Consider the following 23,573-nt stretch of genomic DNA (forward strand, 5'->3'; position numbering starts at 1 on the left):
ATACTCATAAATAATTTGAGAAATATGACTGTATAAAAACTGAACATAACAAAGTACTAGAATGAGTGGTATTTTTAATAAACTCCATTGACAGAAAGTAATCGATTAGTATTTTGAAATGTTGGAAAAGCTTCAGGAATAAGAGTGAGCTATTATGAATAATTTGAAGGGAAGGGCATATGGCATTTTAGGAAGGAGAAGAACATACTCTTAATTTAAAAAGCAAACAAATTGTGTTTGTATTTCCCATTTTCTAATTTCTTATTATTTTAGGCTTTCTTTTTCCTTTCATAAATCCATATACACACATCCATACTTTTCTTAGTTTGTTTCATCCATAGTTTATCAGAATAGTTAAAGAGTATTGTTTGGATTTAACTTCTAACTGCTACATAATAACTTTGAAACTTAAGTTAAATAAATTTGTTAAGCTTTCTCAATAACGTGAGCATAGTACCTATCGAGATTACATAGGAGTCATGCTTGGCAAAATGCCTAATACAGGGGTCCTCAAACTTTTTAAACAGGGGGCCAGTTCACTGTCCCTCAGACCGTTGGATGGCCAGACTATAGTTTAAAAAAAAACTATGAACAAATTCCTATGCACACTGCACATATCTTATTTTGAAGTAAAAAAATAAAATGGCAAAAACACCCGCATGTGGCCCGCGGGCCGTAGTTTGAGGACGCCTGGCCTAATATATCATAAATTCTGAAAATACACACACACATGCATATATAAAGTCTTATAACAAGTAATATATCTTTTGGCTAATTTTCTTTCTCCCCAATGTTCTGTGTTTATCTTTTATCCTGCTGTCACCTCTCCACGTAGAGCTAGAATGTATGTACTCATTCAGCAATAAAAAGAAAGAATGGCAATCATGATCTTTCAAAGTCATCTAAGACAGACATAGAAGATTTTGAGTACTGTTTTTTAGTTCCTGAGATCAGGAACTATCAGACTTTTTGAAGTAGATAATCCAATGTTATTATTCTGTGCCTAATAGATACCAATAGAATACGCTCCTAAGGTAAACTCTCTAAAGTGTGACTAGGTAAAATGTTGCAATTTCTCTGTTTTGCAACCATTTTCTGAATTTGAAGAAATTGACCTATTTATTTCTTTGTATTGTGTTTGGTGCTGGTGATGGAAAATTAGGTTCCGTGATTGCAGAGGTCTTCAGTTCTTACTAACAACACAAATGGAAGAACTAAATAAATTCCAGAAGCTAGTCAGAGAGGCTGTTAAAAACTTGGAGGGACCTCCATCTCGAAATGTTATTGAGTCTGCAACAATCTGCCACCTCCGACCAATTAGACTTCCTCTCAACTGGTAGGTACAAGGAGAAAGCATTGGATCATTCCTTTAGGCCAAATTTCTTCTTCTTTTGTTTGTTTGCTTGCTTTAATCCTTACCTCAAAATTAATTGATTTTTAGAGAGAGTAGAAGGGAGGGGGGAGAGAGAGAGAAACATCAAAGTGCGAGAGACACGTTGATTGGTGGCCTCCTGCACATACCCTGACCAGGGCCGGGGATTGAGCCTATATGTGCCTTGACCTGAATCAAATGGGATCCTTTGGTCCTCGGGCCAGTGCTCTATCCACTGATCCACTGATCCAAACCAGCTAGGGTGGGCTAGATTTCTTCTAAGAGAAGAAATAATGGTTTATATAATAGAAGTTTTTTTCATTTGAATTCAGACAGAAGTAGAGATATGCATATCATTAATCTAAATTGAAAAAAAAAAAAAAAGAACTCTAAAGGATCACATACTAAAAATCTTTTTTTCCCCCTAAAACGGCATATTTGTTGAAAAGAAAAAGTGAAGTACAAAATACTTAGCCTTTCATAGAATTACCTGATTGCTGGTTGTGTTTGTGAATATTTTACTGACAGTTTCTTCTTTTCCAGCTGTGTCTTTTGTAAGGCTGATGAATTGTTCACAGAGTATGAATCAAAGCTATTTTCTCACACGTAAGTTCTCTGATTATTTCCCATCAGGAAAATGAGACTTGATGTTTTAAATTAGAAGACTATATTTTCTTTATAGTAATCTTTCTTATATATTTTTTCTCCTATTAAAGCAATTCAATAAACTTTGGAATTTGATTATTTAGCATACTCTGTTTCACCTATGCAGAAGTTTACCCCCAAATGCTCATGTCATATAGTAATGTCTAATTGAGAGATAGTTTAGGGGAGTAACAGACTCTGGAGTCCAACAGATTTCAACTCAAATCCCTGCCCACTGTTGTGGGCAGATTACTTCTCTAAGTCTAAGTATCCTCATTTATGAAATGCATATAATAATAGCACTACTTCACTGAGTTGTGTGGGTTTTTTTTAATATTAACTGGAGACCCGGTGCACGAAATTCATGCACGGGGGGTGGGGGTGGGGGTGGTGTGTCCCTCAGCCCAGCCTGCACCCTCTCCAATATGGGACATCCTTCTCACAATCCAGGACTGCTGGCTCCCAACTGCTCGCCTGCCTGCCTTCCTGATTGCCCCTAACCGCTTCTGCCTGCCAGCCTGATCACCCCCTAACCACTCCCCTGACAGCCTGATTGCCCCTAACTGCCCTCCCTTGCAGGCCTGGTCACCCCTAACTGCCCTCTCCTGCAGGCCTGATCCCTGTCAACTGCCCTCCCTTGCAGGCCTGGTTCCTCCCAACTGCTCTCCCCTGCAGGCCCGGTCACCCCCAACTTCCCTTCTCTGCCAGCTTGGTCACCCCTAACTGCCCTCCCCTGCAGGCTTAATCGCCCGCAACTGCCCTCCCTTGCAGGCCTGGTCCCTCCCAACTGCCCTCCTCTGCTGGCCATCTTGTGTCCACATCGGGGCAGGATCTTTGACCACATCTTGTGTGTTGGAGTGATGGTCAATTTGCATATTATTATTTTCTTAGATAGGATAGAGGCCTGGTGCACGGGTGGGGGCCAGCTGGTTTGCCCTGAAGGATGTCCCGGATCAGGGTGAGGGTTCCCTTGGGGCATGGAGTGGCCTGGGCGAGGGGCCTGTGGTGGTTTGCAGGCTGGCCACACACCCCGGTGACCCAAGTGGAGGCCCTGGGATCTGGGATTTATTTATCTTCTATAATTGAAACTTTGTAGCCTTAAGCAGAGGCCAACGCAGGCTAGGGCTGGGGAAGCTAGGCTTCCTCCATCGCCGGGGGCAACTCAAGCCTCCTGCTCTCTCCAGCTCCGTGGCTGCCGCCATTTTTGTTGGGATTTATTTATCTTCTATAATTGAAACTTTGTAGCCTTGAGTGGAGGTCTGGGCCCATCAGGGTATGCGGAAAGCTTGGCTTCCTCCATTGCTGGAGAAACCCAAGCCTCCTGCTCGCTCCATGGCTGTAGCCATCTTGGTTGGGTTAATTTTCATACTCGCTCCTGATTGGCTGGTGGGCATGGCTTGTGGGTGTAGCAGAGTGATGGTTGATTTGCATATTACTCTTTTATTAGATAGGATAGGAAAATGCACATAATTGCTTAGCAGAGTGTTTGATGCATGGTTAGTGTCCTATATAATGTTAGCTCTCATTATTAATATACTTTCTCGAACACAGATTTGAAATCTTCATCCTGTGTAAAGAATTAAGTTACATAGTAAGTGCTATAGCCATAGTATTAGCAAAATTATTTCTCTTACAAAAATGGAAATTGACAAAAGTCTAAGTTCTGATTGCCTCAAAAGAGAGTGATTGACAGTGTACTTTTAGAATATCTTATGTTTTTTTTTTTGGGGGGGGGGGTTGTATGGTTGATGATAGTAGTTTGTTTTTTATATTGTTTTAATTCTCAGAGTAAGATTTCAGCCTGGAATTCATAGTCATTTATTATGCCAGATGATTCTCAAATAACATCAAATTTATGATGCCTCAAGCATTTTGAGTTACTGTGATTTTTTTTCCCCCAATTACTTGCAAGCATGATCTTGTAGACGTGACATTAAAAATTGTTGAAATTTTCATTACTGACCTTGTTTCCCATACTGGCTCTGCCAATGTGAATTTACAGTGCTTTTTACCCACTAAACAACTATTTTGTTCTCATATGACTTCAGAGTCAAAGGCCAGACTGCAATATTTGAGGAGATGATAGAAGATGAAGAAGGACTGGTGGATGATCGAGCACCTACCACCAACCGAGGTCTATGGGCAATAAGTGAGACAGAGCGATCTATGAAAGCTCTACTATCATTTGCAAAATCACATAGATTTGTTGAATTCATTGATGAAGGAAGTACTTCAATGGATCTCTTTGAAGCGTGGAAAAAGGAATATAAGGTCCGGTATTTTAAAACTTCTTCCAATATTAAAAGTTCTCCATTACATTAATTTTAATTACTACTTTTCTCTTTTTCTCTTTAGTTTTTAAAAATCTGCTTAGAGACTTAGGTGTTATATTTTTCCCTAAAATGTAATGATTGTAATTATGAAAAATAAAAATAATAATACTGAATAATTAAGGAACTTCTATTTATTAAGTTACTAAAAGAATATCGTTATTAAAATAAAAATATATGAAACATTTTATTTAGCTGTGAAAATGATTATTCTTCTGTTCTTAGCTTGATCTTATACAGCTATGCTGTGAAATTAGAGTAGGGATTTTTTTCATTTTTTATTTTGTTTTGCTCTGTGAGTAAAACCAACCATCAACAACCTTGAATGAAGATTGGAGAACATAGTAAATATTTCTCAATAGATGAGACTGGAAACCATTGCTATTTATAATGCACAAAGTGACCCTTCATATTAATACTTTAGTAATTTCCTCATGTTGTAACTCTGACCTTGAGATGAGATTCTAGAATTCATTAATTTTAAATTTGTCATTGTATTTGGATTTGTTAATCCATTATCCTACTTTGTAGGTGAGGTGGGTAAGGCCATGAAAGAAGTGTTTTATTTATAATTCCATTTAACATCTTTTTTTAATCTAAAGTTCTTGCCTTTTAAAGCAGGATAAAAGTGTCCAGAAAAAGAAGGCATGCTATCTGTCCATTATATCAGTTCATATATTTAATAAATTGGGAAAGTTATTTTTAGAGTATAGAAATCATTGGCTCATAATCATTTTTTTTCTTTCACATTAGTATTTTAATGTACAAGCACATTAACATAGTTAATTACAGCAAGCCATGGAAAAAGATAGTACTGTGTTATGTCTTTCATACAAGATAGTTACTTGTTAAGTCTTTCATACAAGTCCACTTAGCTCTACATTCTTCCTTTGGGTTCTGTTTGGCCACTTGCTCTATGTCAGAGGAATGCTTATCCTATAATTCTCTCAAAATTTTGTACCTTTTTTCTCTATAGCATTGCAGACTAAACCCTCTTACAGCAATGTAAATGAATGAGCTACTGCTACACACATCAATCAGGATCTACCTCAAAGTGTAATGTTAGTGAAGAAAGCATATCAAAAGTTTGATAATGGTTGATGTCACTTCTATAAATATCAGAAACATAAATATCCATGTTATTAACCCTTTGCACTCGCTTGCTTTTTTCTCGATTCCTTTATTCTAATGCTAACCATGTCGAGTCACACTCGACATCCGAGTGCAAAAGGTTAAGGATGTGGAAATTAGTATATGTCAATGAAAAGTATAGAATAATAAGTCCAACCCAGAATAATGGTTACCCCATGGGAGTGGGGTGGGATTTGAAAGAAAAATATGTGAGGAAAGAGTGAGATGGTTAAGAAGGAACACAAAGGCTTTCTCAGAATTTGGTATTGTTCTCTTTCGTAGTTGGATAATAGAATTCACTTGTGTATTTTCGTATTCTCGTTTTCATATATACATATTTTAAATGTGAAATATTTTATAGTAAAATATTTCTTTAAAAAATAAAGTAAAGATTCCACCAGCCTACTATTAAGCTATACAGATCTTTGGTTCTACCAAGGAATCTTTGGCTATTCTCCTAAGAATCTAGAGAAGCAATACTCTGCAGTGTCCTATGGAGATTTCCAGTCATACTTTCTCTTCCTAAAAAGAATTGCTTGTACCTTAGACACTTAATGAAAATTTCACTGTCATAAGACCTCATTGAAGACTTGACCAAGGCACATCTTGGTGGTTTTAACCAATTTTAATTATGTGCTTTATCAACGTCTTTGTCTTTTCTGTTTCTCCAGTTGCTTCATGAGTACTGGATGGCTCTGAGGAATCGTGTATCTGCTGTTGATGAACTGGCAATGGCTACAGAACGTCTAAGAATTCGTCATCCTAGGGAGCCAAAGCCCAATCCACCTGTTCTTCACATCATTGAACCACATGAGGTAATTTGCAAGTAAACCACAGAAAAGAGCACAGCAAATAGCACAAAAACCCAGGATTCATAGAGGAGAGAAAGTCAGGGCAATGATCTCTACAATAAGTATGTGTTTAATTTTTTCTCTTAGTTTGATCCATATGAAGTTATTTCATTATGTAGGTCAGAAATGGTCAAAGATGAGCAATTTCATATCTAATACTGGCTTAAAGTTCACCATTTTGGTTCATTTGTTTCTCTCCAGATTGCAGATTCACCTATTTTTTGAACACCTTCTATGTGACACAGCCTAAAGATACTCTTGGTCAGTTTTCACACATGTGTCCTATTTATTACATCAGCTTTTTCAGAACTAGAAAAGTCTTCCCTAAGAACAACCAATAACGTCTTTTGCAGTATTTTCCTTTGCTAATGATGAACACATATTGACAACTTATCTGCTAAGAAATCTCTTTTTGTATCTCATGATTAAAAAATTACTTCACCAACCTTTTCTATATTAAAAATATTATTTTCTTTATAATTTACTTGTATTCCTTGTGTGTGCTAAATCTTTTAAATCTTTTTCTTTCTATAAAGCTTAGAGACTGTAACTCAGAAAAATTGGTAATATTCATTATACACTATCTTAACTTTTTTTTCAGTGATATATCCATTTATTTTTCTTTTACAAATAAAAAAATTTCTATCTCATTCATGATTGAACACATATTTTGCTTTAAAATTAATAGTCACAATTGAAGAAACAATTGATTATCTAATCAAGTGGCCAAGCTATTGAATCATAAGGCCTCAAAAAATGTTGCATCCTACTGTTCTCATTGGATAATAAGACCTTCTATTTTGATTATTCCTGGTAAATAGCAAATTTGTTTTTTCAGTGGTTTCCATTTGCCAAACAGTCATGACAGATGGTTAGCATGGTAGCTACTGCTTTCAGGAGATTCTATCAGATGAATCTTCATTTCCAGTGCAAAGCTATTGGCAACCTTTTAGGAGAAGACCATCCATCAGGACTTCTCTGTCATGGCTAGCCAAGGAGTCCTGCTTGGGCTTGCAGGCTGCTGGATATGATATTCCTGAAATCACATGGATATTCTTTACATCATTTTTAAATATTTCTGTAAGCAATGTTCTGAACAGGTAGTCTCTTCAAGTTTTACTTCTTTTGTTGTGAAGTCTTTCATACAAATCCAAAAATTAGGTTTCTGTAAGTTTATTGTGGGTTCCAAGAAATTCTTTAAACTGTTTTATCTAATCAGATTCTGGCATTTGTGCAGGCATATTTTTTGGTACCTTTATTAATCACTTTTTCTGATGTATGTGTTTCCTTTCTGCTCTGGAAAAGTAGTTGTCCAACATTTGCTTGAATGTCTCTAGTGAGGCCTGATTTCTTATGTAAGCCAGAGCCTCACTTCGACAACAGTATGAGGCTCGGGGGACTGAGCTACCAGTCAAGTACGGGGGCGGACGGTTGGGGTCAGGTGGGTGCTGCAGTTGCTGGATGCAAAAGAGCTCACTTAACTTTTTAAGTAGAACTCTCAGCAGGTGTTTTTTGTGCTGTTGTTCTTTTAACAAATTCATCTTATTTTTATATTCCTGTTTTGTCTATTATATTCTACTGAGGAGGCCATAGATAGGATGGAGGCATTGAGATTTTTCTCCAGATTTCTTAAAATCACTCTGGCCAGAGTAACATATTATTTCATTTTTCTTTATCCATGGATGTACTACTGAAAAATGATACACAGATATCATTTGGGTTAATTTTTTTTTTTATATCTGTCTTCAAGTGTATAGGAAAGTTTCCTATTAAAAACTTTGACATTGCCCTAACCGGTTTGGCTCAGTGGATAGAATGTCGGCCTACGGACTGAAGGGTCCCAGGTTCGATTCCGGTCAAGGGCATGTACCTTGGTTGTGGGCACATCCCCAGTAGCGCGTGTGCAGGAGGCAGCTGATCGATGTTTCTCTCTCATCGATGTTTCTGGCTCTCTATCCCTCTCCCTTCCTCTCTGTAAAAATCAATAAAATATTTAAAAAAAAACACAAACTTTGACATTGAGTTTTAAGCAAAAAAATATATACATTTCTTTTTGAAATATATTATCTAGTGTCCATTTTGTACATTTGAGTTTTCACATGTAAATGAGTTTTCTTAAAAGAGGACATATTTATATTATTGAGGGAGGATTATGCATTTTTAATATAACTTTACCACCTTTCTGAGAGAAAATAAAGTTATTTTGTTTTGTTTTTCAGGTGGAGCAAAATCGGATAAAACTACTAAATGATAAAGCTGTTGCTGCATCACAGCTTCAGAAAAAACTTGGGCAGCTTCTTTACCTAACTAACTTGGAGAAGGTATTGTTTTTAAAATATGCTACTTTTTTCCATGCTATATTATCAATAAACCACTTTAGTGACTCCATTTAAACTATTAGTCCCATAATAATGGTACAGGGTTTTTTTTAAATCAATGTTTTATTTGTTGTTAGATATATGAGTCTGAATACTAGCTATGTTTATAATAGCTACATACATCACAAATGAAGATGATGATCTATAGAAAATATGTTACATAGATAATATAAAGGTATGCACTATGGAGTATGGGACAGTAGTTATGTCCAACAAAAATTACATTTATATAAATTATGGGTTATTGTCATGACATGATTATAATGGTGTTTTTTGTGAATAAATGAGATGAGAAATGCTCATGTTAGAAAGGTGAGAGGGAAAAAATAACTAAAATTATAAATAGAATATAATCCCAATTTTGTGATTATGTTTATTTGAAATAAAAGATAATAAACTTAACAATTTTTTTAAATAATTAACTTTTCTGGCACTCAACAAGTATTTATTGAGCATCTACTATGTACATACATTGTACTAGAAGTTTGAGATAGACAGACTTGGTCCCTGGCCTCAAGGGATTTTGAGTAATTTGATGTGGACATATCATAGGCACTAGATCAAGTAGTGATTAATAAGATGTTAGTGATTCAGCCGAACTTGACAGATTAAATGTAAATAAATGACTTAGAGCAGTATGGCCTGCATTTAAGATGCTACAGAAATTTGAAGATTAACATGTTATGTTGTCAAACAGCTGTTTTCATTGTCAGGTACTGGTTAAGTGGACTCTAAAGCATTTAAAGAATCTACTACTTTTATAAAGAGTCTACTACTTGTTGAGGAATTCTACTTCTTTATAGGAGAAGCAGGTAATGACGAGGCATCGTTTACAGTAGCCAACATGTGAAAACAACCTAAGTGTCTACTGAGAGATGAATAGATAAAGAAGGTGGAATGTTATTCAGCTATAAAAAAGAATGAATTCTTGCCATTTGCAACAGCATAGGTGGACCTTATAGGCATTATGCTAAGTGAAATAAGACAAAGACAAATACCATATGATCTCTATTTTATGTGGAATCTAATCTATAATATTAAAAGCATAATATGCTAATTAGACTGGACAGCCCAATGACCTTCTGGACGTCATTCCAGACATCCTTCCGGATGAAGCCGCAGTGGCCGAGGCTGAGGCAGAGGCAGTTAGGGGTGATCAGGCAGGCAGGCCAGCTGTTAGGGGTGATCTGGCAGGCAGGCGAGTGGTTAGGGGCATCAGGCAGGCAGACGAGTGGTTAGGGGCGATCAGGCAGGCAGGCAGAGTGGTTGGGGTGATCAGGCAGGCAGGCAGATGAGCGGTTAGGAGCCAGCAGTCCCGGATTGTGAGAGGGATGTCCGACTGCGGGATCAGGCCTAAACCAGCAATTGGACATCCCCCGAAGGGTCCCGAATTGCAAGAGATGGGTGAGATGAATGGGTGAAAGGAGTCAAAGGATACAAACTTTGAGTTATAAAATAAATAAGTCTTGGGGGTATAATGTACAGCATGGTGACTATATTTAATACTGTATTGTATATTTGAGAGTTGCTAAGAGAGTCAAGGATAATCAAGAGCAATGACTTGTAAAAAAACTACTTGGTTAGTGAAACCACAGACTTAAAAACTTTAGTAATCCTTTATGTTTTCTTCAGTTTGAAAACGTACCCATTTGATGACTTTTTTGAAGCTCTTTTAATTTTTGAAATAGTTTTAAGGAATTACTTCAGCGTAATTCCCAGGTATAATTGGGTCTCAGATCAATAATATTTCTGATATCTAGTTATTTGCTTTGCCTTAATGAATTAGAAAAAGGATACTGAGAAGAAATATTAATAAGAAGTTATGGAAATAAATACTGCCTCTTCCTATGTCTGTGAGCCATGCTAAGCGTACATGCAGAATATATCATTTCTTTGTAACAAAACCTAGCCTGAAAATATAATCTGTGAATTTAGCTAATTATATCATATTGTCCTTCTCATTTTGCCTTCTATAATCACAACTACAGTAATATGATAACTTTAACAAACTATAATAATTGTTTTCATTTTTTGTCCACTTCTTTAGTAAATGTTATTTGTAAATCCCAGGAATGATAGTAGTAGTAATAAAATATAAATTATCAGGTCATCTTAATCATCAGGTTATTAAAATTGCAATTGCCAGAATTTACTTCCATAAATGAGTTGTATTTGTATCAGGTTTTCAAATATAACCAATATATTTTTGAATTCTTCTCTTTTGGATAGTCTCAAGACAAAACGTCAGGAGGTATTAATCCAGAACCTTGTCCAATCTGTGCTCGGCAGCTGGGAAAACAGGTGAAATTATAATAAACATCACATGCATTTATAAAACACTTCACAGTTTTCAAAGGCATTGCTATTTGTCTGTTTTTCTGTTGATGCCATTTCAGTCAACTTCCTGTCACTACTAATGTTCTGGTGCCAGATGACTCTGGCTTCTCCTCCATTGCAGATAAGTCTGTTCTCCTTGTCCATCCTGAGCTCTCACAGTCTGCACAAGTCCCCTCAAGTAAAGGAAGTGCCCTTCATCCCCCGTGGCACTAAAGGTGCACAGGGCACAGAACAGTGCTGCTCTGTCTGCAAAAATGCCACTTCATTTTCCTGCAGCCTCCGCTCCTGGGGACCCTGGCCCAGTCCATGAGAGCAGAGGTGCACCTAGAGAGTGTCATGAACTGCATCACCCAGGAAAACCCAAATAACTCCTTCCCCTTCCCAGTCAGTGTTTTTAAACCGAGCTTAGATATCACATTTTCTCTTCCTTTAGTGTGGCTTCTTTCCCAAGAGGCTTTTTAGTCCATCCTGCAAAGTACCTAGGAAAGGCCCAGCCACACACCATCTTTCCATTCAAGTTCAGGCACATCATAGCTTAGGGCTTAGGAGCCTGTCACTCCTAGCACCATTCTGTTTTTATTGTTGTTGGTGGTTTTTATCAGGTGGAAAGGTTAAATAATTAACACAAGATGTCAGAACTTTTAGAACTGACACCTCGATTAAATCTAATGCTCTTCTACACCCCCCACCCCTGCCAAAAGGGGGAGAAATCCCCATAATATGCTCCAGAAAAGTTAATGTGTTTTTCTTAAAATATGATAAGGGGGTTTTCAAAAATATATTTTTATTTGCTTATTTCGTAATTTTTAATGTCCCAGAACCACTTTTAAAACATATCTGAGATACTAGTCCATCTTATTTCCTATATAATAAATGTTTTAACATGGGAAAATGTAAATGTATTTAAAAGTTGTATGGACTATATTGAGTGTGATATTGCCTCCAAATTAATGCTGTTCTTAGTCCTTGTATTATATCTGCCATTAGAGTGCTGAAGGGGTAATTCACATTCTTCCTAAATACTGAAATGAGAACATCAACTTCTTACAAGTAACAGCGACTAGCTGACTATTGTGCTCACTGTTAGGGTGAGCAGAACTAAACACTATGAAAGCTTACTCTGACTGGACTTAAAAAATCATTCACTTAAATGTACAGCTTAGTTTTTATGACTTAAAGAATACTCATGTCATGAAATATTTAGGCAGTGCAATGATGACTTCTTCTCCTCTTCATATATGTATACATTGGAAGGCATCTTCGGTGGCAACTCCCTGAGCATGTTCTGTGTTTTCTTTTCCAGTGGGCAGTCCTGACCTGTGGGCACTGTTTCTGTAATGAATGCGTTTCCATTATTATCGAACAGTACAGTGTGGGCTCCCACAGAAGCTCCATTAAGTGTGCCATCTGCCGCCAGAACACATCTCACAAAGAAATCTCGTATGTCTTCACCTCGGAGAAAGCCAGCCAGGAAGAGGACATCCCTGTGAAGGTGAAGTAGATTAAGAACATGTAGAAGACTAGTCAGGGCAATGAGAAAATCACAATCAGAATAAGGCTGTGCATGTGTAGGAACCACTGTTGTCTGTCTGGACACACTGCCCGAAAGCCTCGGCTTCACCATCTACCCTCTCCTGTGAGAAGAACACAAGAACACTCTCTCCCTTCATAGTCAGCGATAGGCATGCCCACTGTGGCCAAAAAGTGCCTTCTTAGAATTCCACTTCCCTGTTATTTTCTATAGTATCTCTGTCTACTACAAATAGTGCTCTGGTTACATTAGAGATTTATTTAAAGAAAGCTTTTGTCCTCATTCTTTCATTTAGCCCTGGATATCTGGGGAAAAGGATATGCCCAACCAGGTTGAAGGAGAAAGTAGACGGGATACTGAAGTTAGTGTTCGTTTAAATGGCGTAGATTAATATTTCAGAGTGCAACCTAAACTTGGCTTTATTTCCCTATTTTTTTCCTATGCTTCATTCCAAATTTTTTTGTTGGTGGTGTTAATCCTCACATGAGGATATTTTTCCATTGATATTTTAGAGAGAGAGGAAGAGAGAGGGAAAGACAGAGAGAAACATTGATGTGAGAGAAGCACATCGATTGGTTGCCTCCTACACATGCCCTAACCAGGGCTCAGGCCAGGGAGGAGCCTGCAACCCAGGTATGTGCCCTTGACCGGAATCGAACCTGGGACCCTTTGGTGCTCAGGCCAGCACTCTATCCACTGAGTCAAACCAGCTAGGGCTTCATTCCAAATTTTAAGGAAGTGACCATAATTTGAAATCCAAACATGATCTGTAATTTATTCAGGAAAGCCTGTACTAGGCTTTTTGTTCTTTGTATTTCTTAAACGTGATTTGTTTGTTTTTCCCCTAACCAAGCTAGATGAAGGACAAATAAATACATGAATATAGTATGGGATGTAGGCCAGAAGGACTAGTCGAGAGATTGGTGGCATATACTCAAGCAAGAGGTGATAGAATCTTTTTCCTTAATTCCTTCTCCTTCTGGGTCCTTGAAGTTCTCTTCTCACTATGTTTGAGGATTGTATTTTGGGGTAGAATTAACTATCCCACTTAGGCAGTCTCAGTTAAGATGTTAGAATATTAGGCAGTTGTTAGGATGCCCCCTCCCAAGAAAACTATAGTTGAATGAAAAAATATCTAATTGTTCTTTATTTCTACTGTTACTTGAGTAAAACCTGAAAATATCAGTTACATTGCTGTCTAGAAAATAGTACAGAACATTTGGAGAGACCAGTTTAGGAGGCTACAGCAATAATGATTATGTCTTTGATTACATTGGTGGCAGTGGGGATGGTAAGAAGTGGATATATTAAGAGAGTGTTTAGAGTAAAGTTGATTAGAAGATAGAATGTTGTAGGGGCTGATGAAGAAGATTTCAGAAGTGACTCCCTGGTTTCTGATGTGAAAAAGTCAGGTAGATAATGGTGCAGTTACTGTATTAAGGTATTTGGAAGAGGAGTACATTTAGACATACTATCTTTGAAGTGCCTAAGACATCCGATTAGAACTATCCAGCAAAGCATTAATATGTGGAGCTGGAGATTTAAAGTCAGTCATTGGCGTAAGAGATCTTTGCAGCCATGAGAGAGAATGAGATTACCTAAGGAAAGGAACATAGAAGTTAGCTTCAGATCAGGTCCTGCAGAACTCCATAGCTTCGTGAAGGTGGAATAAAGGGAGCAGGCTGAAAAAGGAGACCTAGAAGGAGCAACTAGAGACAGCACTCCAGGCGAGTGTGCTGTCAACAGAGGCCACAGGAACACTCTGCTTCGATAAGGAGGAGACTGTCAGCAATGCCCAAATGATAGGTAGAGGTTCAGCTATCAAGCAAACAAGCTGTAAGATCAGGTGTTCTTAGCAAGGAATAGGCAATCTTCATTAGTCATTTTCAGAGAGGACAGGTATTCAGTACTCCAGATGTGGCTGGAGAAGTGGGTGACCCAAGTGAGGTGAAGGAAAAAGGGTTCTAGAAGATGAAGCAGTGAGATCCGAATGTTGAATGGGTTGTCCTAGTGAATAATATCTAGAGTTGGTTATACTTTATCCTACTCTCCACACAAAGAACTACTTTCCTTCTCTGTCCCCCTCTCCTCCTTTCTTTCTACTCCTGTAATTCTTTCTCCCTTTCCTTCTCATAAAAATGGTCTTTCTTAGCTCTTTCTTCTTTTTCTTCTGTCTCTTCCTCTGGCCTCAGGCATCCCAAGGGCCACAGATGGCATTCCTGCCTAAGAAGGGCTGCTGACTCTTAGATGAAAGCATTCACAGTACAGGGAGCAGCATATGACGGAACTGCTGTGTCAGGCCTAATGCGCTGAGGTTTAGGAAGTGATCACTCTAGCTACAAGTAAACAGTACAGCTTCTGTGAAACTGAGTCACTGAACACATCAAACCTAACACCTGTTTATCCTATGGCAGCTTTCCTAGACCCCAGGAAAGAGACTAAGACAGTTCCATTTGTTGTCCTGTTGGGACGGGTATCAGTGTACAGCTGTGCTCATTGTGCTCCAATTTCTTCCTGTCTTTCATGGGTTTTGATGAACACATGAATTAATTAAAGCATCTTGTAAAAAATTATAAGACCACAGAATTTACTAAAGTTAATTTATCTTTTGTCATAGATACACATATATGTGCATTTCTTTTTTATTAAATACATGACTGAATATTGTTCCTATTAGGCAAGCAAATTGTATCCCTCTTTCACATTCTCATCTTGCTTCTTGCTGCCTTTTCTGTCACCATTTGTATCTGTCACTTCTGCCTTCTGCTACCTGTTCCCTTTTCTTAACTTCTGTCACATGTCTGCCCTGGTGTCTGCCACTTCGCCTTGAAGCATCTGCTTATTGTTTTCTCAGAGTCTCACTGGACTCTTCTGACTCTCTAAAACGCTCCTATGAAATGCTCACATCGTCTAACTGGAGTTGAGGATGTGGTCAGATATAAAATAAAGATGGCTCTATGTGAATAATGAAGGCATTATTTTGAAATTTTGTAAATATTAGTTCATACTATTCCTAAATTTAGGGTTTTTTTATTATTTATTATCAAATCCCTGATTTTTATTAAACAACCCTGAGAAGTAATTTTTTTTATTTCATTACAGTTTTTATTTTATCTAAAATGTTTATTTCAGTCCAGCCAGTGTAACTCAGTGGTTGAGTATCGACCCATGAAACTTGCAAGCGGTTACTGGTTCGATTCCTGGTCTGGGCACATGCCATGTTGTGGGCTTGATCCCCAGTAGGAGACATGCAAGAGGCTGCTGATCAATGATGTTTCTCTTTATCAGTGTTTCTATTTCTCTATCCCTCTCCCTTCTTCTCTCTCTAAAAATCAATAAAACCATATTTTTTAAAATAAAATGTTTTATAAAATAAAATGTTTTATTTCACTCTAAGCCAATGGTTGATACTGTTGGACATATTAAACAATGTAATATCATACATAGTGCTTAATTATGTAGCTGATCTCAGATAATAAATATTTAAAGAATATAAAAATAGTATTAAATAACATAAGACATTTTTTTCTACTGCTATTTCATAATATAAGGGATTCTATTGATTGAGCATAGAAATAAAATGAATACTGAGATCAGAATGTTCTCTATAGTGGATGCTTGTAAGTTAAAGACTGTATCTGCCCTAACGACAGTATGACAGTATTCCTAAATGACCCTTGGAACCTACTGGGCATTTCACAAAGTAAACAAAATTCCCCTTGCAAGTCCTGACAACTGCCAGGCGTTTTGGATACTGAAGTAGGCCTCCTGGCAGAACATAAGCCCCACGTGGCATGTTCCCTGTGTCCTATATTTGGCTAGGTTTTACACAGAGCATTTTTGTTGGTGGAAACCCTGACCCTGTAATGGACAAGATTTTTATGTCATGAGAAATTTCTATCCAGGAGAAAATGTACTTCTACGATTTAAACCATAAATAATCTTTATGAAATTACCTTTATGAAGAACTTATACTTTATGGAGTGTAAACTCCACTAAATGTAGAAAGGACATTGTTCTTGAGGTGGGGACTTTGTTTTATTTACTACTGTGTCCCCATCATCTAGAACAATGCCTGGCATGTAACAGGTACCCAGTGAGTGGATGGATAGATGGATGGATGGACAATTGGATAGTATTTACATTCTAGAGTCCTGGTGCATGAATTCGTGCACAGGTGGGGTCCGGCCAGCTGGCCCCAATTGGGGCCAATCGGGCCAGGCCGGTGGGGGGGAGGGGCATATTAGCCTTTTATTATATAGGATAATATCCCTAAGACCCTTTATGTCCAAATAAAGCTTTTACTTTTTTGCTCTTGCTAACTTATCTCTTGAAAATCATTATTCAAGGTGTTTAAAATAACAGGATAATATTTTGATGGCCTTATGCACTGTAAGATTTCCCACAGCCGAGGTGGAGTTTCCATTGAACTTCATTCAAGTAGTATGTGAATGCTTAAGAACCCAGCACTTACCCCAGGCATTTGCTTGAAAAGTATTCCCACTTTATGAGACCAGTCATACAAGTTGCATAACAGCACCAAGTTGTATATGTCACTACCAATTTGGGTTTTTAGCATTGTGAACAGGTGCAGACAGAAATAAAACAATGTTAGCTGGTCTTAGTGGAAACTACTATGGATAGCACAGGCACATTGAGAGAATTAGCTCTACTTCAAAAAGAAAAGTCCAGAATAAAAGTAATGGAAGTAGCCCTAGCCAGCTTGGCTCAGTGGATAGAGTGTCAGCCTGTGGACTGAAGGGTCCCAGGTTCAATTCTGGCCAAGGGCACATGCCTGGGTTGTAGGCTTGATCCCCAGTGGGCGGTGTGCAGGAAGCAGCCGATCAATGATTCTCTCTCATCATTGATGTTTCTATCTCTCTCTCCCTCTCCGTTCCTCTCTGAAATCAATAAAGAAATATTTTTTTTAAAAAAAGTAATGGAAGTAATAAAATACCAAGACAACAAGTGACTTCCTCTAAACTGAACAGTAGTGGGAAACATTCAGGTTATTTGCAAGTTACAAACCACCAAAGAAATCTAAAGAAAAAATCTATGCTACCAAATCTTATCTTCAGGGCCATATCTCTGTATGACTCTCTGTTGTGCTTTTATATTCAACTAGAGGCCCAGTGCGCGGGTTCGTGCACTGGTGGGGTCCCTTGGCCTAGCCTGCACCCTCTCATAATCCAGGACCTCTCGGGGGATGTTGGACTGCCAATTTCAGTCCGATCCCTGCAGGCCAGGCTGAGGGACCCCACTGGTCACCGGTGCATGAATTCATGCACCAGGCCTCTATTATGCATATAAGATCTTTGGTTAATCTCTTCCCGCCCTCCCCACTTCCCTTTGAGATCCATCAGTCTGTTCCATGTTTCCATGCCTGTACATTGAGTGTTTCTGCCTTCTGGTGGTCAGTGCACATCATAGCTACTGGTCGAAAGGTCGGACACATAGCATGTTAGCCTTTTATATATTTAAACTAGAGGTCCGGTGCACGGATTCATGCACCAATGGGGTGCCTCAGCCTGGCCTGCACACTCTCGCAATCCAGAACCCCTCGGAGGATGTTGGGCTGCCGGTTTCAGCCCAATCCCTGCAGGCCAGGCCGAGGGACCCCACTGGTGCACAGATCCGTGCACCGGGCCTCTAGTATGCATATTAGATCTTTGGTTAATCTCTTCTCACCCTCCCTCTCCCCTTCCTTCTGAGATTCCTCAGTCTGTTCCATGTTTTCATGCCTGTGCGTTGAGCGTCTGCTCCCTGGTGGTCAGTGCGCATCATAGTGAACGGTCAAATGGTCGGACACTTAGCATATTAGCCTTTTATATATATAGACTAGAGGCTGGTGCACGAAATTCGTGCACTGGGGGGTGGGTCCCTCAGCCTGGCCTGCACACTCTCGCAGTCTGGGACCCCTCACTCCTTACCACCCACCTGCTCGCTGCTCCTTACCGCTCGGCTTGCTGCTCCTTAGCACTGCTGTGGAGGCAGGAGAGGCTCCCGCCACTGCCACTGCGCTCGCCAGCCGTGAACCCGGCTTCCAGCTGAGCAGCACTCCCCCTGTGGGAGTGCACTGACCACCAGGGGGCAGCTCCTGCGTTGAGCGTCATCCCCCTGGTGGTCAGTGCACATCATAGCAACTAGTCATTCTGGTCTTTCCGCCATAAAGGTCACCTAGGCTTTTATTATATAGATTCTCTCAGGGTGTAAATTCCATAACTTGTACACTTTTGAGGCTAACGAAAATTCCCAGAAAATACAAAATAAAAAAGGATAAACACATATGTACCTATCATAGTTTTGATAATAAAAGTATTTTATAATGGTTTTCCCTTCTGTTGTTAACTAGATTTTATTTGGTAGTAATGTGTTTTCTTCTTTGTGTTCAAAGGGTAGTCATTCTACAAAAGTGGAAGCTGTGGTCAGAACTCTGATGAGAATCCAGCTTAGAGATCCGGAAGCTAAAGCACTCGTTTTCTCAACGGTATAATGAGCATTTTCATCCTCACTGTTAACGCCAACTGGCTTTCGGTCAAATCATTTTATATCTGAGAACTAGTTATTAAAGTTTGCCATAATATAGGTAGGATTTAGATTTACTGAGTATTTTCTATGTCCATACTATAGAATTATTTTTATAAAATTTTATGATGCTTCATAAGACAATTCCAATAGCTACATTTCATGTTTTTATATTTCTTTTACTTGGGGATTTTCTTATATTAATATTTTTAAAAATTGGATTCTATAACCTTGAAAGTCTCATTTCGCAAATGAACTTGATTATTTAAGAGAAAGATAATCAACTGAATAAAAATTCTAGTTTTCATTTTGGAAAGATAAGTAACCACATTCATTAAGAACTCCATTATTAATTTTCTATTATTTATGCTTCTCTTAATTCAGTTCTCAAAGATGATTATTTTGTTTACCCTATCTTTATCTTTAACTAGCATTTGATTAAAAAAATAAAAACATTACCATTTCAATATAGTACTAAATAATATTGATGGTACTTCATTTAAAGGTTTTGGTTTTGTGTTTACTTAATTCTGAGGTACAAAAGTTATTTTGACTTAGTTCCTTTTCAATTCTCTTTATGTGAAAGCTATGTATAAATATTTTCTTATCTTATGTGTTCTTAGTGGCAAGATGTATTAGATATTATTTCAAAAGCTCTCACTGACAACAACATGGAATTTGCACAGATCAGTCGTGTGAAGACATTTCAGGTATGCCAAGATTTTCTCATATTTTTTAAAGTGGATTCATTTGTAAATGGAAAGTTCTATTTACTAGCTTACTTTTATTTATTGTCTTGTGTCTTGATTAATTATAAAGCAAAGTAGAGAAACTATAGTTATTTTCTTTTTGTTCAGTTATACCCATAGCATGATCTCTTCTGACTTGAGGTACATTTCTTTAATATAACAAAAGATGGCCTATGATATACCTTTTGAATGGACTGGGGCCTCATGCCCCGGGGATTAGGTTCTAAATTCACTGCATCAGGCAAAACTGCATGTGGTCAGATTGTTCTTACATCACACTCAGTGCAACAACAGTGCACATCCAAGACAAACACACACAAAAAGACCAAGTGAACATTGAGCAGATTCATGTCTCTTATCTCATACATGCTCTAACACATTCTTGCTCTTTTTCTCCACTCAGCTCATATAGTTTAATTTGCATACACCACATAGTGATTCAACTAGAACTTAGAAGACACTTGTACTCATAAAGTCAAGCAGTAAGTTTATATTTTCTAAAAATAGTAATTTTACATTTAATTTTCTTAGCTATTATATTCTATAGTGACCTGAATATCATTAGGCATATTTAACATGAGCTATAATATATTGCTCTTGCTTCTAACTGATCCAGCTAAAATTTAAATGTACCTTTCTTTTTTAGGAGAACCTTTCAGCATTTAAACATGATCCCCAAATCAATATTTTGCTGCTGCCCCTGCACACAGGTTCTAATGGATTAACTATCATTGAAGCTACTCACGTTCTCTTGGTGGAGCCCATATTGAACCCTGCCCATGAGCTTCAGGCCATAGGAAGGGTGCACCGAATTGGACAAACAAAGTAAGGACTTTAATATCAGTCATGTTTGCTTCAAGTTCCTAAGACTCTTCATTTGTATTCATCATAACCTATTCATTTTTAATCTCTTCCTCATTTATTAAATTTTCAAGTATTATATGACCAAAGGACATTTTGAGAGATTTCCAACCCTCCCTCCTCCAAACAACAAACCCCAAAATTCTCCTAGATTTTTGTCTTTTCTCCTTCACAAACTACCCTGATACTTCATCAAGGACGTTTCTTAAACTGCTTAAGACAACTGGAAAGTTGAAGGCATCCATCATAACTTTGGGAAGAATTGATTTTTTATTGTCTCAGGTGGTTTGTATTTAAAAGAAGACATACTTCATGCATGACTGAAAACAAATATCTCCCTTTTAAATTCTTCACCTTAGGAAAAGACAGCCCCACTCTAAAACAGGTCTACTCTTAGAGTGAATTAGATTTAGTTTATTAGTAAGGCCCAAAGCAAACCTAATAGTATATATCATATAGTATGGACTACTTTTATTCAAGTATCAAGATGGACCATTATTCTTTATAAGGTCTCTCAGATGTATTACCTCCTGGATGTTAGATGCCTTGAATGTTTTTCAAAGAAATGCATCCATATGAAGAACTTGTTAAGTAAATATTGATTGAATACCATTGTGCTGGATACTGAAGAGTCAAGTTGAAAAAGACATAATCTGTTGCCCCCAATGAGGTTACCATGTAGTACAGGAAATGGATGATTGAATATATTGTAGTACAATGTGCAAAAATATAATAGAAGTACTGTGGTAACAAAAGAAGGGAGTGAGCAGTTTGTGCCCTAGAGAGTCAGAAAAAGCTTTATTACGTTGAGTCTTGAAGGAATAATATTTCAAAGTTGGGCTAAAAAGGGGTGTTCACACAGCCAAAGAGAGTCTTGTTTTCAGAAACAGAAGAGATAACCAACATAATATTTCTAGGGACTGTAAGGAGTTTGCAATTGCTGGGGTGTAAGGTATGAGGAGAGCAATGGCAGGAGATGAGGTCTCCTGGGCCAGGCTCAGACACATGGACTGCTTTGTGAGCAATAACTGAGAGAATAAATGATGACTTAATTTTAAGTAAACCCTTAGCAAAATATGGCAAAGTAATACAATAAATGCAAGCTTGTTCTACAGTACTACCAAGTATCATTTAAAATGCAGTTATGTCTTATTGGTTGGTTGGTTGTTTGTTTTTATGGGTTGGTGTTTTTTTTTTGTCTTATATTTTTAAACAGACTTCTTGTCTTATAGATGTTTCTAAAGCATGCACTGGACTCTTCTTTGATGTAAGGCCACAAGTCTAAAAGAACATTTAACGCTACCTGACAATTCAACCATGCTTCCCTAGTAAATAGATTGTTCTACTTTCTAAGGAGACTATCTTAAGTCTTCTACATCTTCCTCCTCCCCTTTGGCAATGATCTAGCCTCATACAGGGAAATCAGATACAATCAGATTAGAAGTGCCTCCTCTTTCCATCACCAACTTGAACAGTCTCCTGTATCGATATCTACATACTTCATTCAGTGAATTTATATTGAGCACCTATCTGCCAGGCACAGTTCTGGGTGCTGGAGATGCCCTTACTGGGGCTTAAATCCTGGTTATAAAAAGTTGTTAGAGAAGCAGATGGTAAACAATAAGCATAATAAGAAAAGTATATACTGTGTTAGGAGTTAGAAAAGTAGACCTGGGTAAGGAGGATAGAGTTCAGGTGGCTGGCCAGGACGGCATGGGGGTCTTATGGAGAAGGTAATTTCTGAACCAGGGTGAGAAGATAAAGAAAGCCCAGCAGATACCTTAGTGAAGACTGTTTAGGTAGACAGTACACTCAGTGCAAAGGCCCTTAGTCAGGAGTATGCCTGGTGTGTTTCAGGAATAGGAAGGAGCCAGAGTTGCTGAAGTAGAGGGAGCAAAGAGGAAAGAAATAGGAGATGAAGTCAGAGAGCTTGGCTGGAGGGCTGTGTGTGTGTTTGGGGGGACTATATAGGGCCCAGAGGCCATTGGAAGGCTTTGAGCAGAGGAGTGACATGAGCTAATGTAAGTGTTGAAACAGTCATTCCAAATGTCATGTTTGGGCATGGGGAGGGGGTGGGAGCACAAGGGAGACTAGAAGCAGGGAGACTAGTTAGAAGGCAATTGCAGGAATGCTGGTGAGAGTTAAAGGTAATCTGGACCATGTTAACAGTAGTGGAAATGGTGAAAAGCAGTCAAGTTCTGGATTTACTTAGAAAGTAGAACCAGTAGTATTTGTGAACAGGCTGGACATGGTGTGTGAGAAAGTCAGGTTAGCACATGGTTTTGGCCTGGACAACCGAAGGATGAAGCAGCTTTCCGTGGACCTGGGGAAGACTATAGGACTTGGGGAGGGAATGGCAGAACTTCATTGTAGATATAAGTTCGAGATGTTATTAGACATCCAAATGGAGATGTCTGTTCTGTAATTGGATATAGATGTCCAGCGTTCAGGAGAACAGTCTGGACTGGAGAGATACATCTGGAAGCCACCAGCATATAATGGTATTTTTAAGTCTTGAGACTAAATGTGGTTACCAACAGAGACTGAGATAAAAGGACCAAGGATGAAATTCCAGAGCACCCCAAACTTTAAGGCTCTAATTATCTCTAAGGGAAGAGGGGGAAACCAGCAAAGAGGATAGATAAAGATCAAACAGTGCATTAAGAAGAAAACTGGGAGATGTCCTGGGAGCCAAGTAAAGAATGTAACTTAAGAAGGGGAATACGATCCACTGTGTCATGTACTGTCCAAATGTCAAGTAAAGTAAGGATTGAGAATTGATCCTTAGACTTAGCAGCATGGAGATCAAAACCAGTTTGAGTGGAATGGTGGAGGCGAGGGCCTGGTGTGAGTGTAAAATAGA

The 23,573-nt window shown here is 38.3% G+C and overlaps 1 protein-coding gene and 1 pseudogene across 2 annotated transcripts in view; one reads left to right on the forward strand and one right to left on the reverse strand.

Moving 5' to 3' along the window:
- The window catches only part of SHPRH (SNF2 histone linker PHD RING helicase), a 67,154-nt gene that overhangs the window by 39,345 nt on the left and 4,236 nt on the right, over positions 1 to 23,573 (forward strand). For both annotated transcript variants that reach the window (XM_054722213.1, XM_028140688.2), the window contains 10 exons: positions 1,163 to 1,336; positions 1,916 to 1,978; positions 4,066 to 4,288; positions 6,150 to 6,293; positions 8,549 to 8,650; positions 10,937 to 11,008; positions 12,348 to 12,536; positions 18,970 to 19,062; positions 19,724 to 19,810; positions 20,496 to 20,674. In XM_054722213.1, coding sequence (XP_054578188.1) covers positions 1,163 to 1,336; positions 1,916 to 1,978; positions 4,066 to 4,288; positions 6,150 to 6,293; positions 8,549 to 8,650; positions 10,937 to 11,008; positions 12,348 to 12,536; positions 18,970 to 19,062; positions 19,724 to 19,810; positions 20,496 to 20,674 — 1,326 coding nt within the window. The remainder of the gene's footprint in view (positions 1 to 1,162; positions 1,337 to 1,915; positions 1,979 to 4,065; positions 4,289 to 6,149; positions 6,294 to 8,548; positions 8,651 to 10,936; positions 11,009 to 12,347; positions 12,537 to 18,969; positions 19,063 to 19,723; positions 19,811 to 20,495; positions 20,675 to 23,573) is intronic.
- On the reverse strand, positions 7,317 to 7,570 carry LOC114230445 (mitochondrial import inner membrane translocase subunit Tim9-like; annotated as a pseudogene).

Source organism: Eptesicus fuscus, chromosome 10 (assembly GCF_027574615.1).
Source record: "Eptesicus fuscus isolate TK198812 chromosome 10, DD_ASM_mEF_20220401, whole genome shotgun sequence".
In the NCBI taxonomy this organism is placed as follows: Eukaryota; Metazoa; Chordata; class Mammalia; order Chiroptera; family Vespertilionidae; genus Eptesicus; species Eptesicus fuscus.